At 44.5% G+C, this 20,739-nt stretch overlaps 1 protein-coding gene across 1 annotated transcript in view; it reads left to right on the top strand.

Annotated features, from left to right (window-relative positions):
• Positions 1-20,739, top strand: part of LOC117088562 — a 33,816-nt gene that overhangs the window by 6,684 nt on the left and 6,393 nt on the right. Inside the window, exon 2 of the mRNA XM_033219831.1 lies at positions 18,450-18,498. Within this exon, the coding sequence (XP_033075722.1) occupies positions 18,450-18,498 (49 nt within the window). The remainder of the gene's footprint in view (positions 1-18,449; positions 18,499-20,739) is intronic.

The raw sequence follows: 20,739 nt of genomic DNA, 5'->3' as shown, positions 1-20,739 counted from the left end.
AGCCTGTGTTAGGAGCAGACTGCAGGGGTAAGGACGGAGGCAGGATCAGTTAGTTGGCTATGGGGGTGTCTCCTGCGAGACAGGCTGGTGCTTGGATCAGGATAGTGGTGATGGAGGTGCTGAGATTGTGTCAGATTCTGGGTGCATTTTGAAGGTAGAGCTGATAGACTATTCTGGCAGAGTGGGTATGGGGTGAGACTGATGAGACCAAGATGACTCCAAGGTTTTTGGCTTAGCTGACATGTGGCTCACTCCAAGAGGCCTTCTGACACCCACAGACAAGACCTAGCTTCTCATAATACCTGTGAGTCTCCTTGGTGGTCGTTGGCCCAGTCGTAATTTAGAAAGTGCCTAGTGGGCTGAGCGCAGTGGCTCATGCCTATAATCCCAGCACTCTGGGAGGCCGAGATGGGCAGATCACCTGAGGTCGGGAGTTCGAGACCAGCCTGACCAACAAGGAGAAACCTCCCCCCATCTCTACTAAAAATACAAAATTAGCCGGGCGTGGTGGAGGGCGCCTGTAATCCCAGCTACTTGGGAGGCTGAGGAGGGAGAATCGCTTGCACCTGGAAGTTGGAGGTGGTTGTGGTTGCCGTGAGCCGAGATCCTGCCATTGCACTCCAGCATGGGCAACAAGAGCGAAAGTCCGTCACACACACACACATACACACACACACAATAAATAAATAAAAAGGAAAGCGCCTGCTGTTCATTTCTGCCACTGGAAGAGACACAATATTGAGCACAGACCATGCCTACCTTTGTGCCAAGTGCGCAAATAAATATTTGTCAGCTGGCCACAGTGACAGGAACTGAGCACACATGTTCAAGATTGTATTTCCTGATGAGGTCTTAACATTCTGGCTTTCTGTTTCATTGGTTCTGAATGGTCTATGTGTTCTAGAACGCAGACCAGGGCTTATAAGGCTGAAATTTCATTGTGAAAATTATGGTGCTTAATCTGATTTCTCAACTGAATGGAAAAATGTTCCCCCTTGACATAGAAGCAGGTCACAGGGTCACCTCTGGGGAAAACCGGCTTTTCCCCGAGGGCTTAGCCCGGGGCCTTTCCGGCACCCAGATCGCATCTTCTTAGCTGTGCTCCAGAGAATGAGGTCGAGATTGTGATCTGAAATATTTTCAAGGCAGGTGCTGCTTTTCATGCCCAGAAAAAGCCTGCCACTTCAGAGCTAGAACATTCTGTTGCACATAAATTAGCTGTGAAACTTGCTCATCAATAAAGTCAGATAAATCGTGGGGTTGTGCTTGTGTTTTTCTTTTTAAGGATCAAATTAAAGTTTGGAAAACATTCGCTAAAGATAATGATTTTATATCTGGACTATCAATCTGACATCTTTTTTTCCCTTAAATGCTTAATTTTTTAATGACAAAAATAACTTTTCCCTCCACTTATTAACTTAAACATATGTCCCATAGATCTGTCTCATTCTTTTTAGTGGCTACGGGGTGTTCTGCAGCATGGTAGTATTAATACTTTGTTTGGCCATTCTTCTATTGTTCATCATGTATGTGGCTGTGGTTTTGCTGTTGAGAATGCAAGGCTGGGTGTGATGGCTCATGCCTGTAATAGTCCTGGAAAGAAGTTGTGTCAGTTCCCATCGCCACCCACAGTGAATGCGATGCCAGTGTCGAGTATTCTCAATCTCTTTAATTGTTTATCACCTAGCAGGTGGAAAATAATCTCTCTTTAATTTTATCCTATAATCACTCTGGAGGCCGAACACTGTTTTAAAAAAAATTTAGGGCAGGGCGTGGTAGCTCACACCTATAATCCAAGCACTTTGGGAAGCCGAGGCAGGTGGATAACTTGAGGTTAGGAGTTTTAGATCAGCCTGGCCAACATGGTGAAACCCCGTCTCTACTAAAAATACAAAAATTAGCCCGGCATGGTGGGAGGTGCCTGTAATGCTGGCTACTCGGGAGGCTGAGGCAGGAGAATCGCTTGAACCTGGGAGGCGGAGGTTGCATTGAGCCAAGGTTGTGCTGCTGCACTCCAGCCTGGGCAACAGACCGAGACTCTATCTTTAAAAAAAAAAAAAAAAAAAGGCAAAAAACTTTTACGGGTACATGCACAGCTTTGTTGAATAGGTAAATTCGGGTCGTGGGGTTTGTTGTATGATTTTGTCACCCAAGTACTAAGCCTAGTACCCATTAGTTATTTTTTCTGATCCTCTCCCTCCTGCCACCCTCCAGAAGGCCCCAGAGTGTATTGTTCCCCTTTCGGTGTCCATGTGTTCTCATCATTTAGCTTCCACTTATAAGTGAGAACATGCAGTATTTGGTTTTCTGTTGCTGCATTAGTTTGCTAAGGATAATGGCCTCCAGCTCCATCCGTATCCCTGCAAAGGACATGATCTTGTTCTTTTTTATGGCTGCATAGTATTCCATGGTGTATATGTACCACATTGTCTTTATCTAGTCAGTCACTGATTGGCGTGTAGGTTGATTTCGTGATTTTACTATCGTGAATAGTGCTGCAATGAACATACACATGCATGTGTTTTAATGGTAGAATGATTTATATTTTGGGGTGTATGTTCCCACTAATGGGATTTCTGGATCAAATGGTATTTCTGTCTTTAGGTCTTTGAGGAATTGCCACACACTGCTTTCGACAATGGTTGAACTAATTTACACTCCCACCAACAGTGTGTATAAGTGTTCCCTTTTCTCCACAACCTCATCAAAGGCTGACCATTTTCAGTATGCTCACTGTCACTGATTTTTTTTTTTTTTTTTTGAGACAGGGTCTTGTTCTGTTGCCCTGGCTGGAGTGCAGAGACATGATCACGGCTCATTGAAGCCTCAATTTCCTGGGCCCAAGTGATCATTCTGTCTCAGTCTCCTGAGTAGCTGGGACTACAGGCACAGGCCCCCATGCCTGGCTTATTTTTAAGTTTTTTGTAGAGGCGGGGTATCACCATTTTGCCTAGGTGGATCTCAAACTCTTGAGCTCAAATGATCCTCCCTTCTCAGCCTCCCCAAGTGCTATGATTACAGGCATGAACCACCACACCAGCCTGATATTTTTTATGTGAACCCTCTCTTTATATCATTTCCCGTTGGGCTGTATGTCTTTTTCTTGTTTGGTTATTTATATTTTTATTACTAATTTGTAGGAAGTTTTTATGTTAGCATAGTATCCTTGGTCTTTGTATTTGTTGTAGTTTTTTTTTTTTTTTGTCAAACTGGTGATTGTCTCTTGGTTTAACTTCTGCAGTACGTTTCATAAGTCAGAAACTATGAATCTGTTTTTTTGAGTTGGGGTTTCACTGTGTTGTCCAGGCTGGTTCTCTCCTGGACTCAAGTGATCCCCCTGCCTCCACCCCCTGAGTAACTGGAATACAGGTACTTGCCACCACACACGGCTCCAGAAGTTGTACCTCTTTGATGCAAAATCTGACAATTTTTACCTTTATTTTTGTTTTGTTTTGTTTTGTTTTGTTTTGTTTTGAGACAGGGTTTCCCTCTGTCACCTAAGCTGGAGTGCAGTGGCACAATCTCAGCTCAGTGCAGCCTTGACCTCTGAGGCTCAAGTGATCCTCCTAACTCAGACTCCCGAGTAGCTAGGACTACAGGTGCATGCCATCCTGCCTGGCTAATTTTTATTTTTTGTAGAGATGGGGTCTTGCCTTGTTTCTCAGGCTTTTCTTGAGCTCCTGGGCTCCAGCGATCCTCTTGCCTCGGCCTCCCAAAGTGCTGGGATTACAGGCATGAGCCAGCCTCTCTCGTTATCTTTTTCTAGTTAGTCTCCTAACCCTACTTATTGCAGCCATTTCCTGATTTTGTCTACTATAGATTAGATTTGCCTATTCTTGAATGTCATATAAATGGAATCACACAAATGTATTCCTCTGCGTGTCTTTTATTCAAAATGTTCTTTGAGATTCATCTGTATTGTGTGTGTTGTGAAAGATAAAGCTGGACACTGAAGTGGTAAGGACCGATTTTCATCAGTAATAACAATTGCAGTTTAGTCAAATTCAGTCCCGTGTGAACTGAGCTTAACTTCAATTTGCATAGACAGGACTGGGTATTTTAAAAGGAGAATGAGAAAGGGGCTCAGTAGAGTCAGGGAAGTGAAAAATCACAAAAAGTCGGGAGGGAGGGTTGGTCCTGTGAAACCCATCTGGGTTTGGTAAGTGGCCCTTAAGGAAGTTAGGCTCCTGCCCTCCCGCAGAGAGTGGGAGGCAGGCCCTGTCTTCAGTGGTGTTGGCTGAAACACAGTAAATTCTATAGGCAGCCTTGAGTTTTCTCAGACAGGCAGCTTAAGGGGGCTTGGGTCATGCAAAGGATGCAACCTTGAACTCTTAGAAACCATGTTTTTAGGCTGGGCACAGGGGCTCACACCTGTAATCCCAGCACTTTGGGAGGCCAAGGCGAGTGGATTGCTTGAGGTCAGGAGTTGGAGACCAGCCTGGCCAACATGGCAAAACCCTATCTCTACTAAAAATACAAAACTTAGCCAGATGTGGTGGCATACACCTGTAGTCCTAGCTACTCGGGAGACTGAGGCAGGAGAATCACTTAAACTCGGGAGGTGGAGGTTGTAGTGAGCTGAGATCACACTGCTGCACTCCAGCCTGGGTGATAGAGCAAGACTCTGTCTCAAAACAAAACAAAAGGCCAGGTGCGCTGGCTCCCAGGACTTTGGGAGGCCAAGGTGGGAAGATGGATCACTTGAGCCCAGGAGTTCGAGACCAGCCTGGGTGACATAGTAATACCTCCCTCTCTACAAAATAAATAATTATTTTTATTTTTTTATTTATATTTTTGAGATGGAGTCTCACTGTTTCACCCAGGCTGGAGTAGAGTGGCACGATCTCGGCTCACTGCAACCTTCTTCTCCCGGGTTCAAGTGATTCTCATGCCTCAGCCTCCTGAGTAGCTGGGATTACAGGTGTGAGCCACTACAGCTGTAATTTTTGGCTAGTTTTTGTATTTTTAGTAGAGATGGGGTTTCATCATGTTTGCCAGGCTGGTCTCGATCTCCTCACCTCAAGTAATCGCCTGTCTCAGCCTCCCAAAGTACTGGAATTATAGGCGTGAGCCATGGCGCCCAGCCAGTAATTTTTTTTAAATAACAACAAGAAGAAGGAACTATGTTAGTGTTTGCTCAAGTCTTTTGTTTGTTTTTTGATTTTTTTTTTTTTTTGAGACAGAATCTCGCTCTGTCGCCCAGGCTAGAGTGCAGTGGTGTGATCTCGGCTTACTGCAACCTCTGCCTCCTGGGTTCACATGACTCTCCTGCCTCAGCCTCCCAAATAGCTGGGATTACAGGCTTGTGCCACCACACCCGGCTAATTTTCATATTTTTAGTAGAGACAGGGTTTTGCCATGTTAGCTAGGCTGGTTTCAAACTCCTGACCTCAGGTGATCCGCCTGCCTTGGCCTCCCAAAGTGCTAGGATTATAGGTGTGAGCCACCGTGTCCAGCCTGATTTTTGTTTGTTTATTTATTTATTGGCTTTTTTGATTTTTTTTTTTCTTTTTTTTTGAGACAGGATCTTGCTCTGTCACCCAGGCTGGAGTGCAGTGATGTGATGTGATCATGGCTCACTGCAGTGCTGACCTCCCCGAACCCAAGTGATCCTCCTGCCTCAGCCTCCCTAGTAGCTGGGACTGTAGGCATGCACAGCCACGTTCTGCTAATTTTTAAACTTTTTGTAGAGTTGGGGTCTGTCTGTGTTGCCTAGGCCAGTCTAGAACCCCTGGGCTCAAGTGACACTTCTGCCTCAGTCTCAAAGTGCTGGGATTACAGGCATGAGCCTCCATGCCCAACCTTGCTCAAGTCTTTATAGGCCAAGGTTAAGGCCTAGTTGAGAAGAGGGGTCAGAGGAGCTGGCTAACGTTTGGTCAAGGAGACAGTCTTTGCCAGTGGAAAGTCATTTGCTCCTTTTTGAGTTGTGTGAATATATGATTTGTTCATCTGTTCACCTTTTGATGAACATTTGGGTTGTGTCCGGTTTTGGACGAGTGTAAATGTGCTGTAATGAACATTCTTATATAATTCTCTTATTTCTCTTAGATGAATGTTTAGGGGTGAAAGTGCTTAGTCATAGGGTGGGGACATGTGTAACTACCACACTAATATCCAAAGTGGTTATCAGTTGACACTTCCCACCAGCTACATAGCAGAACTTGCAGTTCCTCCATATCCTTGTTAACGTTCTGTATTATCCATGGATGTGAAATAGCATCTCATGGTTTTAAGTCATATTTCCCTGGTGACCAATAAATGCTTTTTCATGTACTTATTGGCCATTCCCATGTCATCTTTTGTGAACTGTCTGTTTTCCACATTTTTGTTGGTGATACTGTTGTTTTATATTTGTTGGAGTGTACTATATATTCTGGATAGGAATTGTGTTTTCTCTTTTTGAGATGGAGTCACACTCTGTTGCCGAGGCTGCAGTACAGTGCTATAATCTCGGCTCACTACAACCTCAGCAATTCTCCTGCCTCGGCCTCCCAAGTAGTTGGGACTACAGGCATGCACCATCACACCCAGCTAATCTTTGTATTTTTAGTAGAGATGGGGTTTCACTATGTTGGCCAGGCTGGTCTTGAACTCCTGACCTCAGGGGATCCGCCCACCTCAGCCTCTCAAAGTGCTGGGATTACAGGCGTGAGCTACCGTGCCCAGCCTGGAATATTTTTATCAGCTATATACATATATATATGTTGTTAATACACACACATATACATGAAATGTGTGTGTGTGTGTGTATATATATATATATGAAAATGTAAAATACCATTTGCAATAGCATCAGGCCAGGCACGGTGGCTTATACCTGTAATCCCAGCACTTTGGGAGGCTGAGGTGGGAGGATCCCTTGAGCCCAGGACTTCGAGCAACATAGGCAACATAGTGAGACCTTGTCTCTACCAGAAAGTGAATCAAATTAGCTGGGTATGGTGGCGTGCACCTGTAGTCCCAGCTACTTGGGAGGCTGAGGTGAGAGGATAGTTTGAGACTGGGAGGGTTGAAGCTGCAGTGAGCTGTGATCATACCACTGCACTCCAGCCTGGGTGACAGAGAGAGATCCCGTCCCCAAAAAAGAAAAAAGGAAAAACAGCATAAAAACAGTAGCATCAAAAAGCATTAGAATAACTCTAATGAAAGACATGAAAACACCTTTACCAGAAAAGTATTGTGAGAGAATGCTTTTACTCTCTCACTAAAATATTGGTGAGAGAAATTAATAAACACTTAAATAAGAGGGGGTTACTTTGTTCATACATTAGAAGACCTGATATTAAGATTTCTGTTCTCCCCAAATTGATCTGTGGAGTCAATGCAATCCCAGTTAAAATTCTATTTGTCTTTTTTTAAAGAAACTAATAAATTGATTCTAAAATTTATATGGAAATGCAAAACATCTAGAATCGCAAAAAGAAAAAAAAAGCAAAGTTGGAGAACTTAAACTGCTAATTTTTTATACCACTTAATTTTAAGAATTACTGTAAAGCTATACTAATCAAAACATTGGTCTTGACATGATGATTGACAAATATATCAGTGAAACAGAGTCCAGAAGTAGACCTGCATATGTACTGTCCATTGATTTTTGCCCAGAGTGAGTAAGTCAATTTTCTGGTGGGAGGAAGGAAAGTCATCTATTTTTTTTTTTTTTGAGAGAGAGGGTTTTCCTCTGTCACCCAAGATGGAATGCAGTGATATGATCATGGCTCACTGCAGCCCTAGCCTCCTGGGCTCAAGTGACCCTCCCACTTCAGCCTCCCAAGTAGCTGGGATTGCAGGCGCGTACTTCCACGTCCAGCTAATGTTTTGTTGTTTTTTGTTTGTAGAGACAGGGTCTCACTGTGTTGCCCAGGTTGGTCTCGAACTCCTGGGCTCAAGCAGGACTCACACCTCAGCCTCCCAAAGTATTGGGATTGTAGGTATGAGCCACTGTGCCTGGCCAGGAAAGTCTTTTTAATGAATAATTCTAGATCAACTGGATATTCAAGTGAGGAAATAAATTAACCTTCACCCCTATCTCATGCCATACACACTAATTAGTTGGTAATTGTTTGTAAACCTAAACATAAAAGTTAGAATCATAAATCTTATACATGAAAACATGGGAGAATATCTTTGCAACCATGGAGTGGGCAGATATTTTGTAAGTAGAACACAAAATGCACTTACTACAAAGGAAAAATACATATATTAAGAAAATGAACAGGCATACAATATTCTTAATACGTGGTAAGGGTTTTATTTTTTTCTCAAAGTACTTTGGTATTACTCAGGTCTGTGGCATCTTGTCATGATATTCTTCTGTATTAACTGGCTTTTTGTTGAATTTGATACAGAACATTGATCCAAGGCAATTTTCTGATTGGGTTTCCCTATTTCTTTTACCTTCCTGTGAATGTTGCTCCCTTTGCCATTTATGCTTTGCCCAATATTCAGTGACTGCTTACAACAGAGACAGATTTTAGATCGTATTATTCCTTGTAAAGTAAAGAGACATTAGATGAAACCAAAAGGCAACACAGGCAGTCCCCTCTGAAAGGGAACTGCAGCCTATATGAGTCTTCCTGGTTATTGAGGATTGAGGCTCAGCTTTTTAGGTGACTCAGGATTTAAGTCCTGGCACATTAGCTATATCCTAGCAACAGCCCTGAAAGGAGTAAGGGAGTCGAACCCTAGCCCTGTTTCAGTACAGCATCTATTGCCCTTAAGACTTTGCTTCCTGGCCAGGCGTGGTGACTCATGCCTGTAATCCTAGCACTTTGGGAGGCTGAGGCGGGCGGATCACTTGAGGTCAGGCGTTCGTGACCAGCCTGGGCAACACGGTGAAACCCCGTCTCTACTAAAAATACAAAAATCAGCTGGGTGTGGTGGTGGGTGCCTATAATCCCAGCTCCTCGGGAGGCTGAGGCACGAGCATCAATTGAACCCCGGAGATGGAGGTTGCAGTGAGCCAAGATCGTGCCACTGCACTCCAGCCTGGACGACAGAATGAGAGTCTGTCTCAAAAAAACAAAACAAAAAAAGATTTTGCTTCCTGCCTTCCATTTATACACCAATAATAAAACCAACAGGAAATAGAAACTAACAATGAAACTAAAAGGTATAAAAGAACAATAGAATTAAAGTTGGAGGTGGTGCCATATCTTACAGATCACAAGCAGCATGCAGTTGAAATTCTAAATCTGAGATTTTAATGCTGAAAATTGTTGACTTTTGCAATCTCAAATACAGGTACAGTGATGCCTTCGGGTAACAGCTGCCCGCATATATGGTGGTGGCAGTCCCATGGGGATTTTTCAGCTCGATTATCTTATCACCCAGTGACGTAGCTGTCCTAATGTCTTAACATGGCACATTACTCACGAGTTTATGTGGATGCTGGTGTAAACAAACCTACCGTGCAGCCTGTCCTATAAAAGTGTAGCACAAACAATTATGTATAATACACGAAACTTCATCATGATAAACTACTGTGTTAACGATTTATGTATTTACTATGATATACTTTTTATTGTTATTTTATAGTGTACTCCTACCTATTAACAAAAAGTTAACTGTAAAAGGCCTCAGGCAGGTCCTTCAGGAAACATTCCAGAAGAAGAAATCATTGTCTTGGGAGATGTCAGCTCCATGCATGTTATTGTTCCTGGAGATCTTCCAGAGGAACAAGATGTGGAGGTGGTGGAGAGTGATATTGATGGTGCTGACTCTGTGTGGGCCTAGGATAATGTGTGTGATTGTGTCTTAGTATTTTTTTTTTTTTTTGAGACAGAGTCTTGCTCAGTTGCCCAGGCGGGAGTGCAGTGGCAAAATCTCAGCTCACTGCAACCGCCTCCTTCCAGGTTCAGGCGATTCTCCTGCCTCAGCTTCCTGACTAGCTGGGATTACAGGGGTGTGCCACCACGCCCAGCTAATTTTTTGTATTTTTAGAAGAGACAGGGCTTCACCATGTTGGCCAGGAAGGTCTTGAACTCCTGACTTCATGATCCGCCCACCTCGGCCTCCCAAAGTGCTGAGATTACAGGCATGAGCCACTGTGCCCGGCTAGCATACACTGCTTTTAAAGTTTACAAAGGGTAATGTCTCACGTCTTCACACTCACTCACCCCTCACTCACTGACCCACCCAGAGCAACTTCCAGCCCTGTAAGCTTCATTCACTGCAGGTGTCCTATAGAGGTGGATCATTTTTAGCCTTTTATACTGTATTTGTAGTGTACTTTTTATATGTTTAGCTGTGTTTAGATACACAAATACTTAACATTGTGTTACAATTGCCTTCATTATTCAGTACAGTAATGTGCTGTAGAGATTTGTAGCCCAGGGGAGCAATAGGCTATGAAATGTAGCCTGGGCGTGTAGTGGGCTGTACCATCTAGGTTTCTGTAAGTGTACTCTATGATGTTTGCACAATGAAATCACCTAAGAATGCGTTTCTCAGAATGCATCCCCATTGTTAAGCAACGCATGACTTTATGCGCACGAACAGATACACACACGTACACGTACACATATCATTTAAACAACTCAAGTGTTATGAGGGATAAAACAAGTGTTGGGGGCAGGGACATCTAAATCCAGGTGGGTATGTTTCAAAACCCACATTATGGCTCATGCCTCTAATCCCAGCATGGCAAGGTGCAGTGGATGGATTCAACACCAGCCTAGGCAACATGATGAAACCCCGTCTCTACAAAAAATACAAAAATTAGCTGGGTGTGATAGTGTATGCCTGTAGTCCCAGCTACTTGGGAAGCTGAGGTGGAAGAGACATCTGAGCCCAGGGAGATGGAGGATGCAGTGAGCTATGATCACACCACTGCATTCCAGCCTGGGCAACACAGTGAGATCCTGTCTCAAAAAAAAAAAAAAAAAAAGAGAGGGAAAACATACATGAAACCTTCAGTTACTTAGTTAATAGAATTAAGTTCCGCAGCTGAAAACCACCTCAACCTAGATCTCTAAAGCTGAGTCTGCCTTGTAGGGTCCTATGAGGTTTGTGTGTGTTCCTATTTGTCAAGCATTTGGAATAACGCCTGGCACATAGTAAGCACATGGTGAGTGTCAATTAAAGAAGTAAATGAGGCTCCAGCTTGATCCTTATAAGCTGGGTGAATGGGGAGGCACCTGTCTCATTCCCTGAAACCTCAGATGAGGAAATGGCTGTTGGTGGGGATTTTACACCTTGCAGAAGAAGGCTCCATTGTTTCAGTTGAGCTGGTGGAGATAGGGCTCAGTCAGTAAATGCTTCTTGAATGAGTAGGTGGTTGGACCAGATCAGGGTTTCCCGGGGGAGGAATGTGAGATGATTTGGGGCGGTACACAGATGTTTTGCGTGGTAATAGGTATTTATTACAGCATTGTGCCAGCAGAAAATACTGGGCAGCACATTTGACCTGAGTGTTTTTTAAAAAGTGACTGATTTAAAAACACAGTAACTTGAACAGGTGGCATGTGAATGTCATGGAAACTGAAAGCATTTGTGGATTGAAAGAAAACTGGGAAAATCTCTGAGGTCTTTCCAAATCTGAGATGTTTGGTTCTTTGAATCCGGGTTTTAAATATGAAATCAGGATATACAAATAGAAGTGATATTCTCTGGGTTTTTGTGAGCAGAGACATGTAATGGAAATGGACAGGCAGAACTGGACGTACAGCCTCATGGAGGGTGCAGAGATAACAGTGTAGTAACACTTTGGTGTCTGCTGTGGGCAGCCTTGTGTGTGTATATGTCATCTAACAAAATTGGGAACATCCTATACATACAATTTTGTAATTGAGTTTGTTCACCTGATACTGTCACTCTGTGTTCAGTGTTCCTGCAGAGAAATCTTTGTGCTTATTGCCGATTTTCTTTGGACAAAGTCTTAGATGGGATTGTGTGGTCAGCGTGTATGCTTGTCTTTCAGGCTTTTTTTATTTATTTATTTTTTTGAGACGGAGTCTCGCTCTGTCGCCTAGGCTGGGGTGCAGTGGCGTGATCTGGGCTCACTACAAGCTCCACCTCCCGGGTTCACGCCATTCTCCTGCCTCAGCCTCCCGAGTAGCTGAGACTACAGGCGCCCGCCACCACGCCCGGCTAATTTTTTGTATTTTTAGTAGAGACGGGGTTTCACCGAGTTAGCCAGGATGGTCTCCATCTCCTGACCTCGTGATCCACCCGCCTCGGCCTCCCAAAGTGCTGGGATTATAGGCGTGAGCCACCGCGCCCGGCCGTCTTTCAGGCTTTTTATACCTGTCGACGCAGTGCCTTGCAGTATGACTCTGCCAGTTTAAGCTTCGGGCAGCTCAAGCACCCTCTTCCTCGTCTTGACTAATGCCAAGTTAGATTAAACAATACTTTTATTGCCGATTTGATAGGATAAATATAGCTCTCTGTATTTACTTTCATTTCGGGTTTATTTGCATTTTTGATAAGGCTGGGCTTTTGGTGTGTTGATTGATCTGTTGTGTTTGTTTTGTGAACTGCCCTCAAGTTTGCCTTTTGTCCATTTTTTTTCCTCTGGGATTTTAGGGTTTTTTATTTGTTTTTAAGAGTTCTTCATATTTTGGGCGGATCACGAGGTCAGGAGATCGAGACCATCCTGACTAACACGGTGAAACCCCGTCTCTACTAAAAACTACAAAAAACTAGCCGGGCGAGGTGGCGGCGCCTGTAGTCCCAGCTACTCAGGAGGCTGAGGCAGGAGAATGGCGTGAACCCGGGAGGCGGAGCTTGCAGTGAGCTGAGATCCGGCCACAGCACTCCAGCCTGGGTGACAGCGCGAGACTCCGTCTCAAAAAAAAAAAAAAGAGTTCTTCATATTTAAAAGATATTAGTGTTTTGTGACATGTGAGTTATTTCTCCTACTTTATTTTAGAGACAGTCTCACTCTGTCACCCAGGTTGGGGTGCAGAGGCACAGTCCTAGCTCATTATAATCTTGAGCTCCTGGGCTCAAACAATCCTCCCACCTCAGCCTGCCGAGTAGATATGACTACAGGTGTGCATGCACTACCATGCCTGGCTAATATTTATTTATTTATTTATTTTATTTTTTGGTAGCAAGAGTCTTGCTATGTTGCCCTAGTTGGTCTGAAACTCTTAGACTCAAGCAGTCCTCCTGCCTCAGCTTCCCAAAGTGCTGGGATTACAGGCATGAGCCACCATGCCTAGCCTATGTTTCCTGGTTTAATACGTGCTTTTCATGTTTGCTTGTGATATTCACACTCACTGTTTTCTTGTTGTAAAGGCAGTACTATATTTGATTCATTCTGTGACACACATGTTCTTCCGTTTAATTTGTTTAAGGCTAATCAACCATTTAACTTCTTATAAACTTGATTTATTTGTTTATTTATTTATTTATTATTTTGTAGATGGAGTCTCACTCCCATTACGCAGGCTGGAGTGCGGTGGCACGATCTCGGCTCACTGCAACCTCCACCTCCCAGGTTCAAGCGATTCTCCTTCCTTAGCCTTCTGAGTAGCTGGGATGACAGGTGTGTGCCACCACGCCCAGCTAATTTTTGTATTTTTAGTAGAGATGGGTTTTTGTCATGTTGGCCAGGCTGGTCTCGAACTCCTGACCTCAGGTGATCCATCTGTCTCAGCCTCCCAAAGTGCTAGGATTACAGGCAAGGGCCACCATTCCCGGCCTTAAACTTTATTGTTATTTTTTTGAAATGGAGGTTTTACTTTGTTGCCCAGGCTGGACTTACATTCCTGGGCTCAAGCAATCTTCCTGCCTCAGCCTATAGAGTAGCTGAGACTACAGGCATGTGCCACCATGCCTGGCCCATTTAACTTCTTTGAAATCAGATGTGATTGATTCTCTGTGTCCTGTAGTCGCTGTCAGTTGTCATTACCTGTGCATGCTTATGTAGTTGTTATTCCTGGTGGCATGGCTGGGCAGCTGTGACCGCAGCCCCTGGATGCTTTAGTCATACCACTTAAGGACCATTTGAAGAAGAAGCACAAATCCTGATTGCTGTTCGAAAACCATCTATTCATTACTTCTGATGAGATGAAGGAAGAGCCAGCATTAAAACTTACAGAGCGAGGGCCGGGGCTCAGAAGACAATCTCAGAGAAGATGGTAAAGATCTCTCTCTCTTTTTTTAAAACAATTTTTTTGAGATGCAGTCTCTCTCTGTCGCCCAGGCTGGAGTGCAGTGGTGCGATCTCGGCTCACTGCAACCTCTGCCTCCCGGGTTCAAGCCATTCTCCTGCCTCAGCCTCCCGAGTAGCTGGGACTACAGGCATGTGCCACCACGCCCAGCTAATTTTTGTATATTTAGTAGAGACAAAGTTTCACTATGTTGGCCAGGATGGTCTCAATCTCTTGACCTTGTGATCTGCCCACCTCGGCCTCCCAAAGTGTTGGGATTACAGGCATGAGCCACCTCGCCTGGCCTAAAGATCTCTTAAGAAATGCCACATTGGCCAGGCACGGTGGCTCAAGCCTGTAATCCCAGCACTTTGGGAGGCCGAGACAGGCGGATCACGAGGTCAGGAGATCAAGAACATCCTGGCTAACACAGTGAAACCCCGTCTCTACTAAAAAAATACCAAAAAACTAGCCAGGCGTGGTGGCAGGCGCCTGTAGCCCCAGCTACTTGGGAGGCTGAGGCAGGAGAATGGCGGGAACCCGGGAGGCGGAGCTTGCAGTGAGCAGAGATCACGCCACTGCACTCCATCCTGGATGACAGAGCCAGACTCTGTCTCAAAAAAAAAAAAAAAAAAGAAAAGAAATGCCACATCACCAAAGCCCTTGAAAGCACAATAGTCCATATTTTATGGAAACTCAGACATCCTGAAACTGAAGACAACCACCTTTGCCATTGATCTTTTCCTTTTCATATGTGTGCAAGAGAGAGAGGCGATGCCAGTCTGTTTAAATAAGTCCAAAAGAACTTTTCCAATAAACTCCCAGTCACAATTATTTGGCAGTGTTTTTTCTTTGTTTGTGGTACATCTTACAATTGATGCCTTCTTATTTGATGAAATACATCACAGGGTTAGTGTAGGAATTTTAGAAAATATAAATTAAACCCAGAAATCAGAGAGATAATCATTTTCAATATTTAGACATCAATCTACTAGTAATTCTCTGTGTAATGCAGATACATATGTATGTATTTATGGGCACATATGGTACATGTATTTTTGGCCTTACCTCTTTCTCTTAACAGCATATCTGGAATGTTTTGCCATGTCCGATTTTCTAGTTTACTTTTTAAATGATGGGTTAGTATTTCAGTGAATGGATACACTGTAATTTGTCCAGTTATTCTCCAGCTGATGTCCTGTAAATGCTGAAACTTGCTGCTTGTCTCCCTTCAGAACTCCCATCAGCAGCGCTCGACAGCACTCTCCTCCTCACTGCCCGACACTGGGTGGCAAATCTTTTCATCTTGGCCACTCTGATAGGCTGGACAGTGAGATCCTTTTTCCTAGGGTGCATGGAAACCTGTTGCAGTCACCTGGGTTTGCGAAGTGGGAGGAGGAAAGTGTTAGGGGCACTAGGAGGTAGGAGCCGGTGGGAGTTGCTGACTGGGTGTGTTTGTATTATGGACCCATGCATCTCACCACTCTCTAGCACTGTGCACCCCTATGAACATGGACAAGGTGCTCCTGAGGTCAGTCTCAGATGCCCACCAGGCCCTGCGTCCTGAGCCTGCTTCTCCCTCTGGCCTCCTCTCCACTTTCTTGCTGTCCTCCGGCCTCCCTGCCTCCTCTCTGTACTGGAGGCTCAGGTGTGTTCCCCGAGCCTTTCTGCCTGCCCTTCCTCCTGTCTGGAATGCCTTTTGAACACCTGACTCTCCCATTCTCCAGGGCTCGCCACGGCCATCCCCTTCAGAGAGAGGCCTTCCCGTGTCACCTTCATCCTCTCTACGAGTCACAGCCTTCATTCCTCATCATCTTGTAATTATCTGCCTCTCTCCTTTCTCTCCTTGTTTACTGCTGTATCCCCAGTGCCTAGCACTTGACAGACACCCACATGTTCCTTGACTAAACTTCAGTATTGAATAGTGTGAAGAATCCGGAGGTGAGAGGATAGAACCTGCTCTTTTTTATCTGAGTCCAACAAGTTATGGCTTCCAGAGGGAGGCAAATTGTTCAGCTCTTCAACAGAGCTGCTTAGCAGTGGGGTGAATGCCTTCCTCAGGGGAGTAGTCACCTAGTGATGTTGTTGCAATAGTTCTTGCACTGGATGCTGGGGTTGGCTAGATTAGGCTTCTTCCAACCCTTAGAACTGTGGGGTGTGTCTCGTCTGTGGGTTTCAACTGCAGATAAAATTGTTACCACTAGACGGCCCTAGAGGAGCCATTTGAAATCTGTTTAAGGCCAGGCAGGTGGCTCAACCCTGTAATCCCAGCACTTTGGGAGGCCGAGGCAGGTGCATCACCTGAGGTCAGGAGTTCAAGACCAGCCTGGCCAACCTGATGAACACCCCCCTCCCCCACCCCTGTCTCCACTCAAAATACAAAATTAGCTGGACCCTGTGGCGCATGCCTGTAATCTCAGCCACTTGGGAGGCTGAGGCAGGAGAATCGTTGAAACTGGGAAGTGGAGGTTGCAGTGAACCAAGATCACGCCATTGCACTCTAGCTTGGGCAACTAGAGTGAAATTCTGTCTAAAAAAAAAAAAAAAAAAAAGAAAGAAATTTGTTTATTAAACTTCCACCTTGGGAGGCCAAGGTGGGAGGATCACTTGAAGTCAGCAGTTCGAGATCAGCTATAGCAAGACTTCATATTTACAAAAAAAATTAAAAATTAGAATTAAAAAGAAACAAAAGTTCACAAATGTCTTAACATTTACTATGTGTGATGCATCTTATTTTTTATTTTATTCTATTCCATTTCTTTTTTCTTTCTTTCTTTCTTTTTCTTTTTTTAGCTGGAGTCTCATTCTGTGGCCCAGGCTGGAGTGCAGTGGTGCAATTTCGGCTCACTACAACTTCCACATCCTGGGTTCAAGCAATTCTTGTGCCTCAGCCTCCCAAGTAGCTGGGATTACAGATGCAGACCACCATGCTCAGCTAATTTTTGTATTTTTAGTAGTTTCACCATATTGGCCAGGCTGGTCTTGAACTGCTGGCTTCAAGTGATCCACCTGCCCTGGTCTCCCAAAGTGCTGAGATTACAGGCATGAGCCATCATCCTGGCCTCACTTTTTTTTTTTAATGTGGGTTTGCAAACTAATCGATCTTATGATATTAATTGGTCACAACTTACTGTTTGAAAAACACTATTTTCGATAACTGAGTAAGTGTATGGTTATAAAACTGTGTGAGGATGCTGTTTTCCTCGGACAGTCTGGGCTTGCATAGCAAATTGTGCTCATTAGTGAATATTTCACGTTTCCGTTGTGAGTTGCTGCATGGGACACCTGAACATGTGCTTCCTTTTGGGTGTCTATGGATGAGGGAGATTGGGAGATGTGTTTGTACAGAATTCAGCACCTATTGTAGTCAAGGCAGAAGTAAGCCTTGGCAGTAGATATCAAGAAAAGGTATATTATCTGCTTCTAGGAGCTCAGAGACATAACACATACGTTCCCTAAATTTTACCTTAGCAGGCAACAAGGAAATGGGGGTATTACTCAGTGTATCATTAGGATGCTTTAGGCTGTAACAGAAGCCTGACTCAAATTGTTTTAAAGGGTAAAGACACTTATTATCTCACAAAATATATGTTCAGAGGTAGAGCAGTCTGCAGGCCCAGAGCAGCTGAGCATGGCCTTAGGGATGCAGGTTCTTTTCATGACTCCTCAGTCGTCCTAAAGCTGGTTCTACTCAGGGTTGCAAGAAGGCTTCCTGTGCTACTCAAGGTTTCAGCTCCCAGGCTTGAAACACGAAGCCTTATCTCCTTGTACTGTAGACCAGAATAGAGAGAATTAAGGCTCCCGTGGCATTTCCCAGGTTGTACATGTGTTGTTCATTTGTTCTTGGTTTCCCCACTCTGACCTCTCTAAGGGGAGTAAGAGGACGGCACCTAATACAGAGTCAGGAGAAACACTTGGGTTAATTCATGCTGTTTGTCGAGTGTTTCTGAGTCCGCCTTCCTCTGGGCACAGGCCTTTTCATTTAGTGGAATTGACTGACTAGCTCTGACCGTGAGTTTGCGGAGTGAATAAATGGCTGCACATCTTCAGTATGAAGCATGAAATGAGGTTATTTGCTATGTAGGGTCCTGGGCAGTGAATTAGCAATATGAGGAAAGGGAGTGAGAAGGCCTACTGTGGGCAATGTGATGGCTGGTGTAACATGAACATAAAGATGAATGGATGGCTGCGTCTTCACATGTGTAACGGGGCACTAAACGTGCACTTGGCCTTTTGAGGTGGATGGTTGGTTTTCATCGAGTTTCTTGACCTGGTTCCTGGGAACTTGGCAGTGGACCTTGGTCTGAACCTACTCAATCTCTACTCACCTTCCTCCTTTTTCCTCCCTTCCAGGTTTGCAGTAAGCATTGGCTACTGGCATGACCCTTACATCCAGCACTTTGTGAGACTGTCTAAAGAGAGGAAGGCCCCCAAAATCAAGAGGCAAGTTACCTGTCTCCCTCCCCAGCAACTCCTTATCAGCCAAGAGACCTGAGGTTTCAGGGGTTCATTCATGTTTTTTGTTGTTGTTGTTGTTGTTGTTTTGCTCACTTTGTTACCCAGGCTGGAGTGCAATGGAGTGATCTTAGCTCACTGCAACCTCCGCCTCCTGAGTTCAAGCGATTCTCCTGCCTCAGCCTCCCAATTAGCTGGGATTACAGGCACGCACCACCATGCCCAGCTAATTTTTTGTTGTTGTTGTTGTATTTTAGTAGAGAGAGGATTTCACCGGGTGGCCAGGGTGGTCTCGAACTCCTGACCTCAAGTGATCTATCTGCCCGCCTCAGCCTCCCAAAGTGCTGGGATTACAGGCGTGAGCCACTGCGCCTGGCCCAGGTATTCATGCTTGAAGGCAGTCGTGGTGTGCTCCCTTTCCAGCTGTGTGCAAAAGTGCTTATTTCCCCACATCCTCACCCCCAACACGGTGTGTTATAAAACTTGTTAATCACCAGGCACGGTGGCTCATGCCTGTAATCCCAGCACTTTGAGAGGCTGAGGCAGGCAGATCACCTGAGGTTGGGAGTTCAAGACCAGCCTGACCAACATGGAGAAACCCCGTCTCTACTAAAAATACGAAATTATCCAGGCGTGGTGGCACATACTTGTAATCCCAGCTACTCAGCAGGCTGAGGCAGGAGAATTGCTTGAACCCACAAGGCGGAGGTTAAAGTAAGCCAAGATCGCACCATTGTACTTTAGCCTGGGCAACAAGAGCGAGACTCTGTATAAAAAAAAAAAGAAAAAAGAAAAACTTGTTAATCTTTGTTAATCTTTTATATGAAAAATGGTATTTAATTGTAATTTTATTTTCTACTGTTCCTATTTATAGATGGTTGAACATCATTTTCGTATGTTTGAAACCCACTTATATCTTTTTTACTCTGAACTGTCTGTTCATATCAGGAATCACTTTTTTCTGTTAAAAATACAAATAAAGCATTATTTTCCACACGTGTACTCCTGTACTAATTGGAATCAATATGGAGAAACTGCTTCATAATACTGGTATTTGGAGGAGAATCTCTTAGAATTTACTTTAGACTCTTCCTTCGTTTTGGTAGAAGGAGAAAGGGCTCTGTTTTGCCCATGGCTCATCTAGGTGTGTGGACTAATCATGTGGATTATTATTATCATTTTCAAGACAGAGTTTCGCTCTTGTCGTCCAGGCTGGAATGCAGTGGTGTGATCTCAGCTCACTGCAACCACCGCCTCCACAGTTCAAGCGATTATCATGTCTCAGTCTGTAATCATGTGCATTTAATTGGGTTCTTCTATGAGGAGACTTTCCAGAGGCTTTTGTCTATTTCAGGCTGAGCATATCTGAGTTTTCACACCTTGTCTGTGTTTCTGAATCTTCCCTAAGGATGGAGATTGAAGCTTTCTGCCCAGCTGCCCAGCTTGAGGGTTGTAATTTTAGAGGACAGGGTTTTCTACAGCTTTGTTGATATCTCTCACTGTGGGCAGGAGGGAAAGTGGTAATTCTTAGATGAGGGAGGTCTCAGAGGTGCTGACAGCGGTAGGCCCACCAGGCTCAGAAGATTTGGCTCTTAACATTCTGCAACACAGTGGTAGGAAGTGAGGCTGGGGAAGTAGACAGAGCAGGTGGGGCCCTATAGACTGTGTAAGAAACTGTGGTCTTTTTGTTTTTCTTTTCTTTTCTTTTTTCTTTTTTTTCTGAGGCGGGGTCTCACTGTGTCACCTCGGCTGGAGTGCAGTGGTACGATCACAGCTCACTGCAACCTTGACCTCTTGGGCTCAAGCAATCCTTCTGCCTCATTGTTTTTTTTTTTTTTTTTTTTTTGGTAGAGACAAGATCTCACTATGTTGCCCAGGCTGGTCTTGAACTCCTGGCCTCAAGTGATCCTCCTGCCTCAGCCTCCTAAAGTGCTGGGATTACAGGTGTGAGTCACCACATCTGGTGACACTCTGGTCTTTTCCCAACAGCAACAGAAAGCAGTTGAGCTAGGGAGTGACATGAGTAAATGGGCCTTTTACAAACCTCTGGCTTCTGTGTGAGATATGGATTTGGGGAAAGTCAGAGTGATTGGGGGAGCTCACTTGGGAGACGAGTACTGTAGCTCACTTCACAGATACCAAAAGGAGAGGTGGAAGAAGAGAAGTAGATTCCAGAAGTACTTAGTGG

Source organism: Trachypithecus francoisi, unplaced genomic scaffold (assembly GCF_009764315.1).
Source record: "Trachypithecus francoisi isolate TF-2019V2 unplaced genomic scaffold, Tfra_2.0 Lachesis_group10, whole genome shotgun sequence".
Classification (NCBI taxonomy): domain Eukaryota; kingdom Metazoa; phylum Chordata; class Mammalia; order Primates; family Cercopithecidae; genus Trachypithecus; species Trachypithecus francoisi.
The sequence above is the reverse complement of the archived record's forward strand: the minus strand, read 5'-3'. Positions and strand labels throughout refer to the sequence as shown.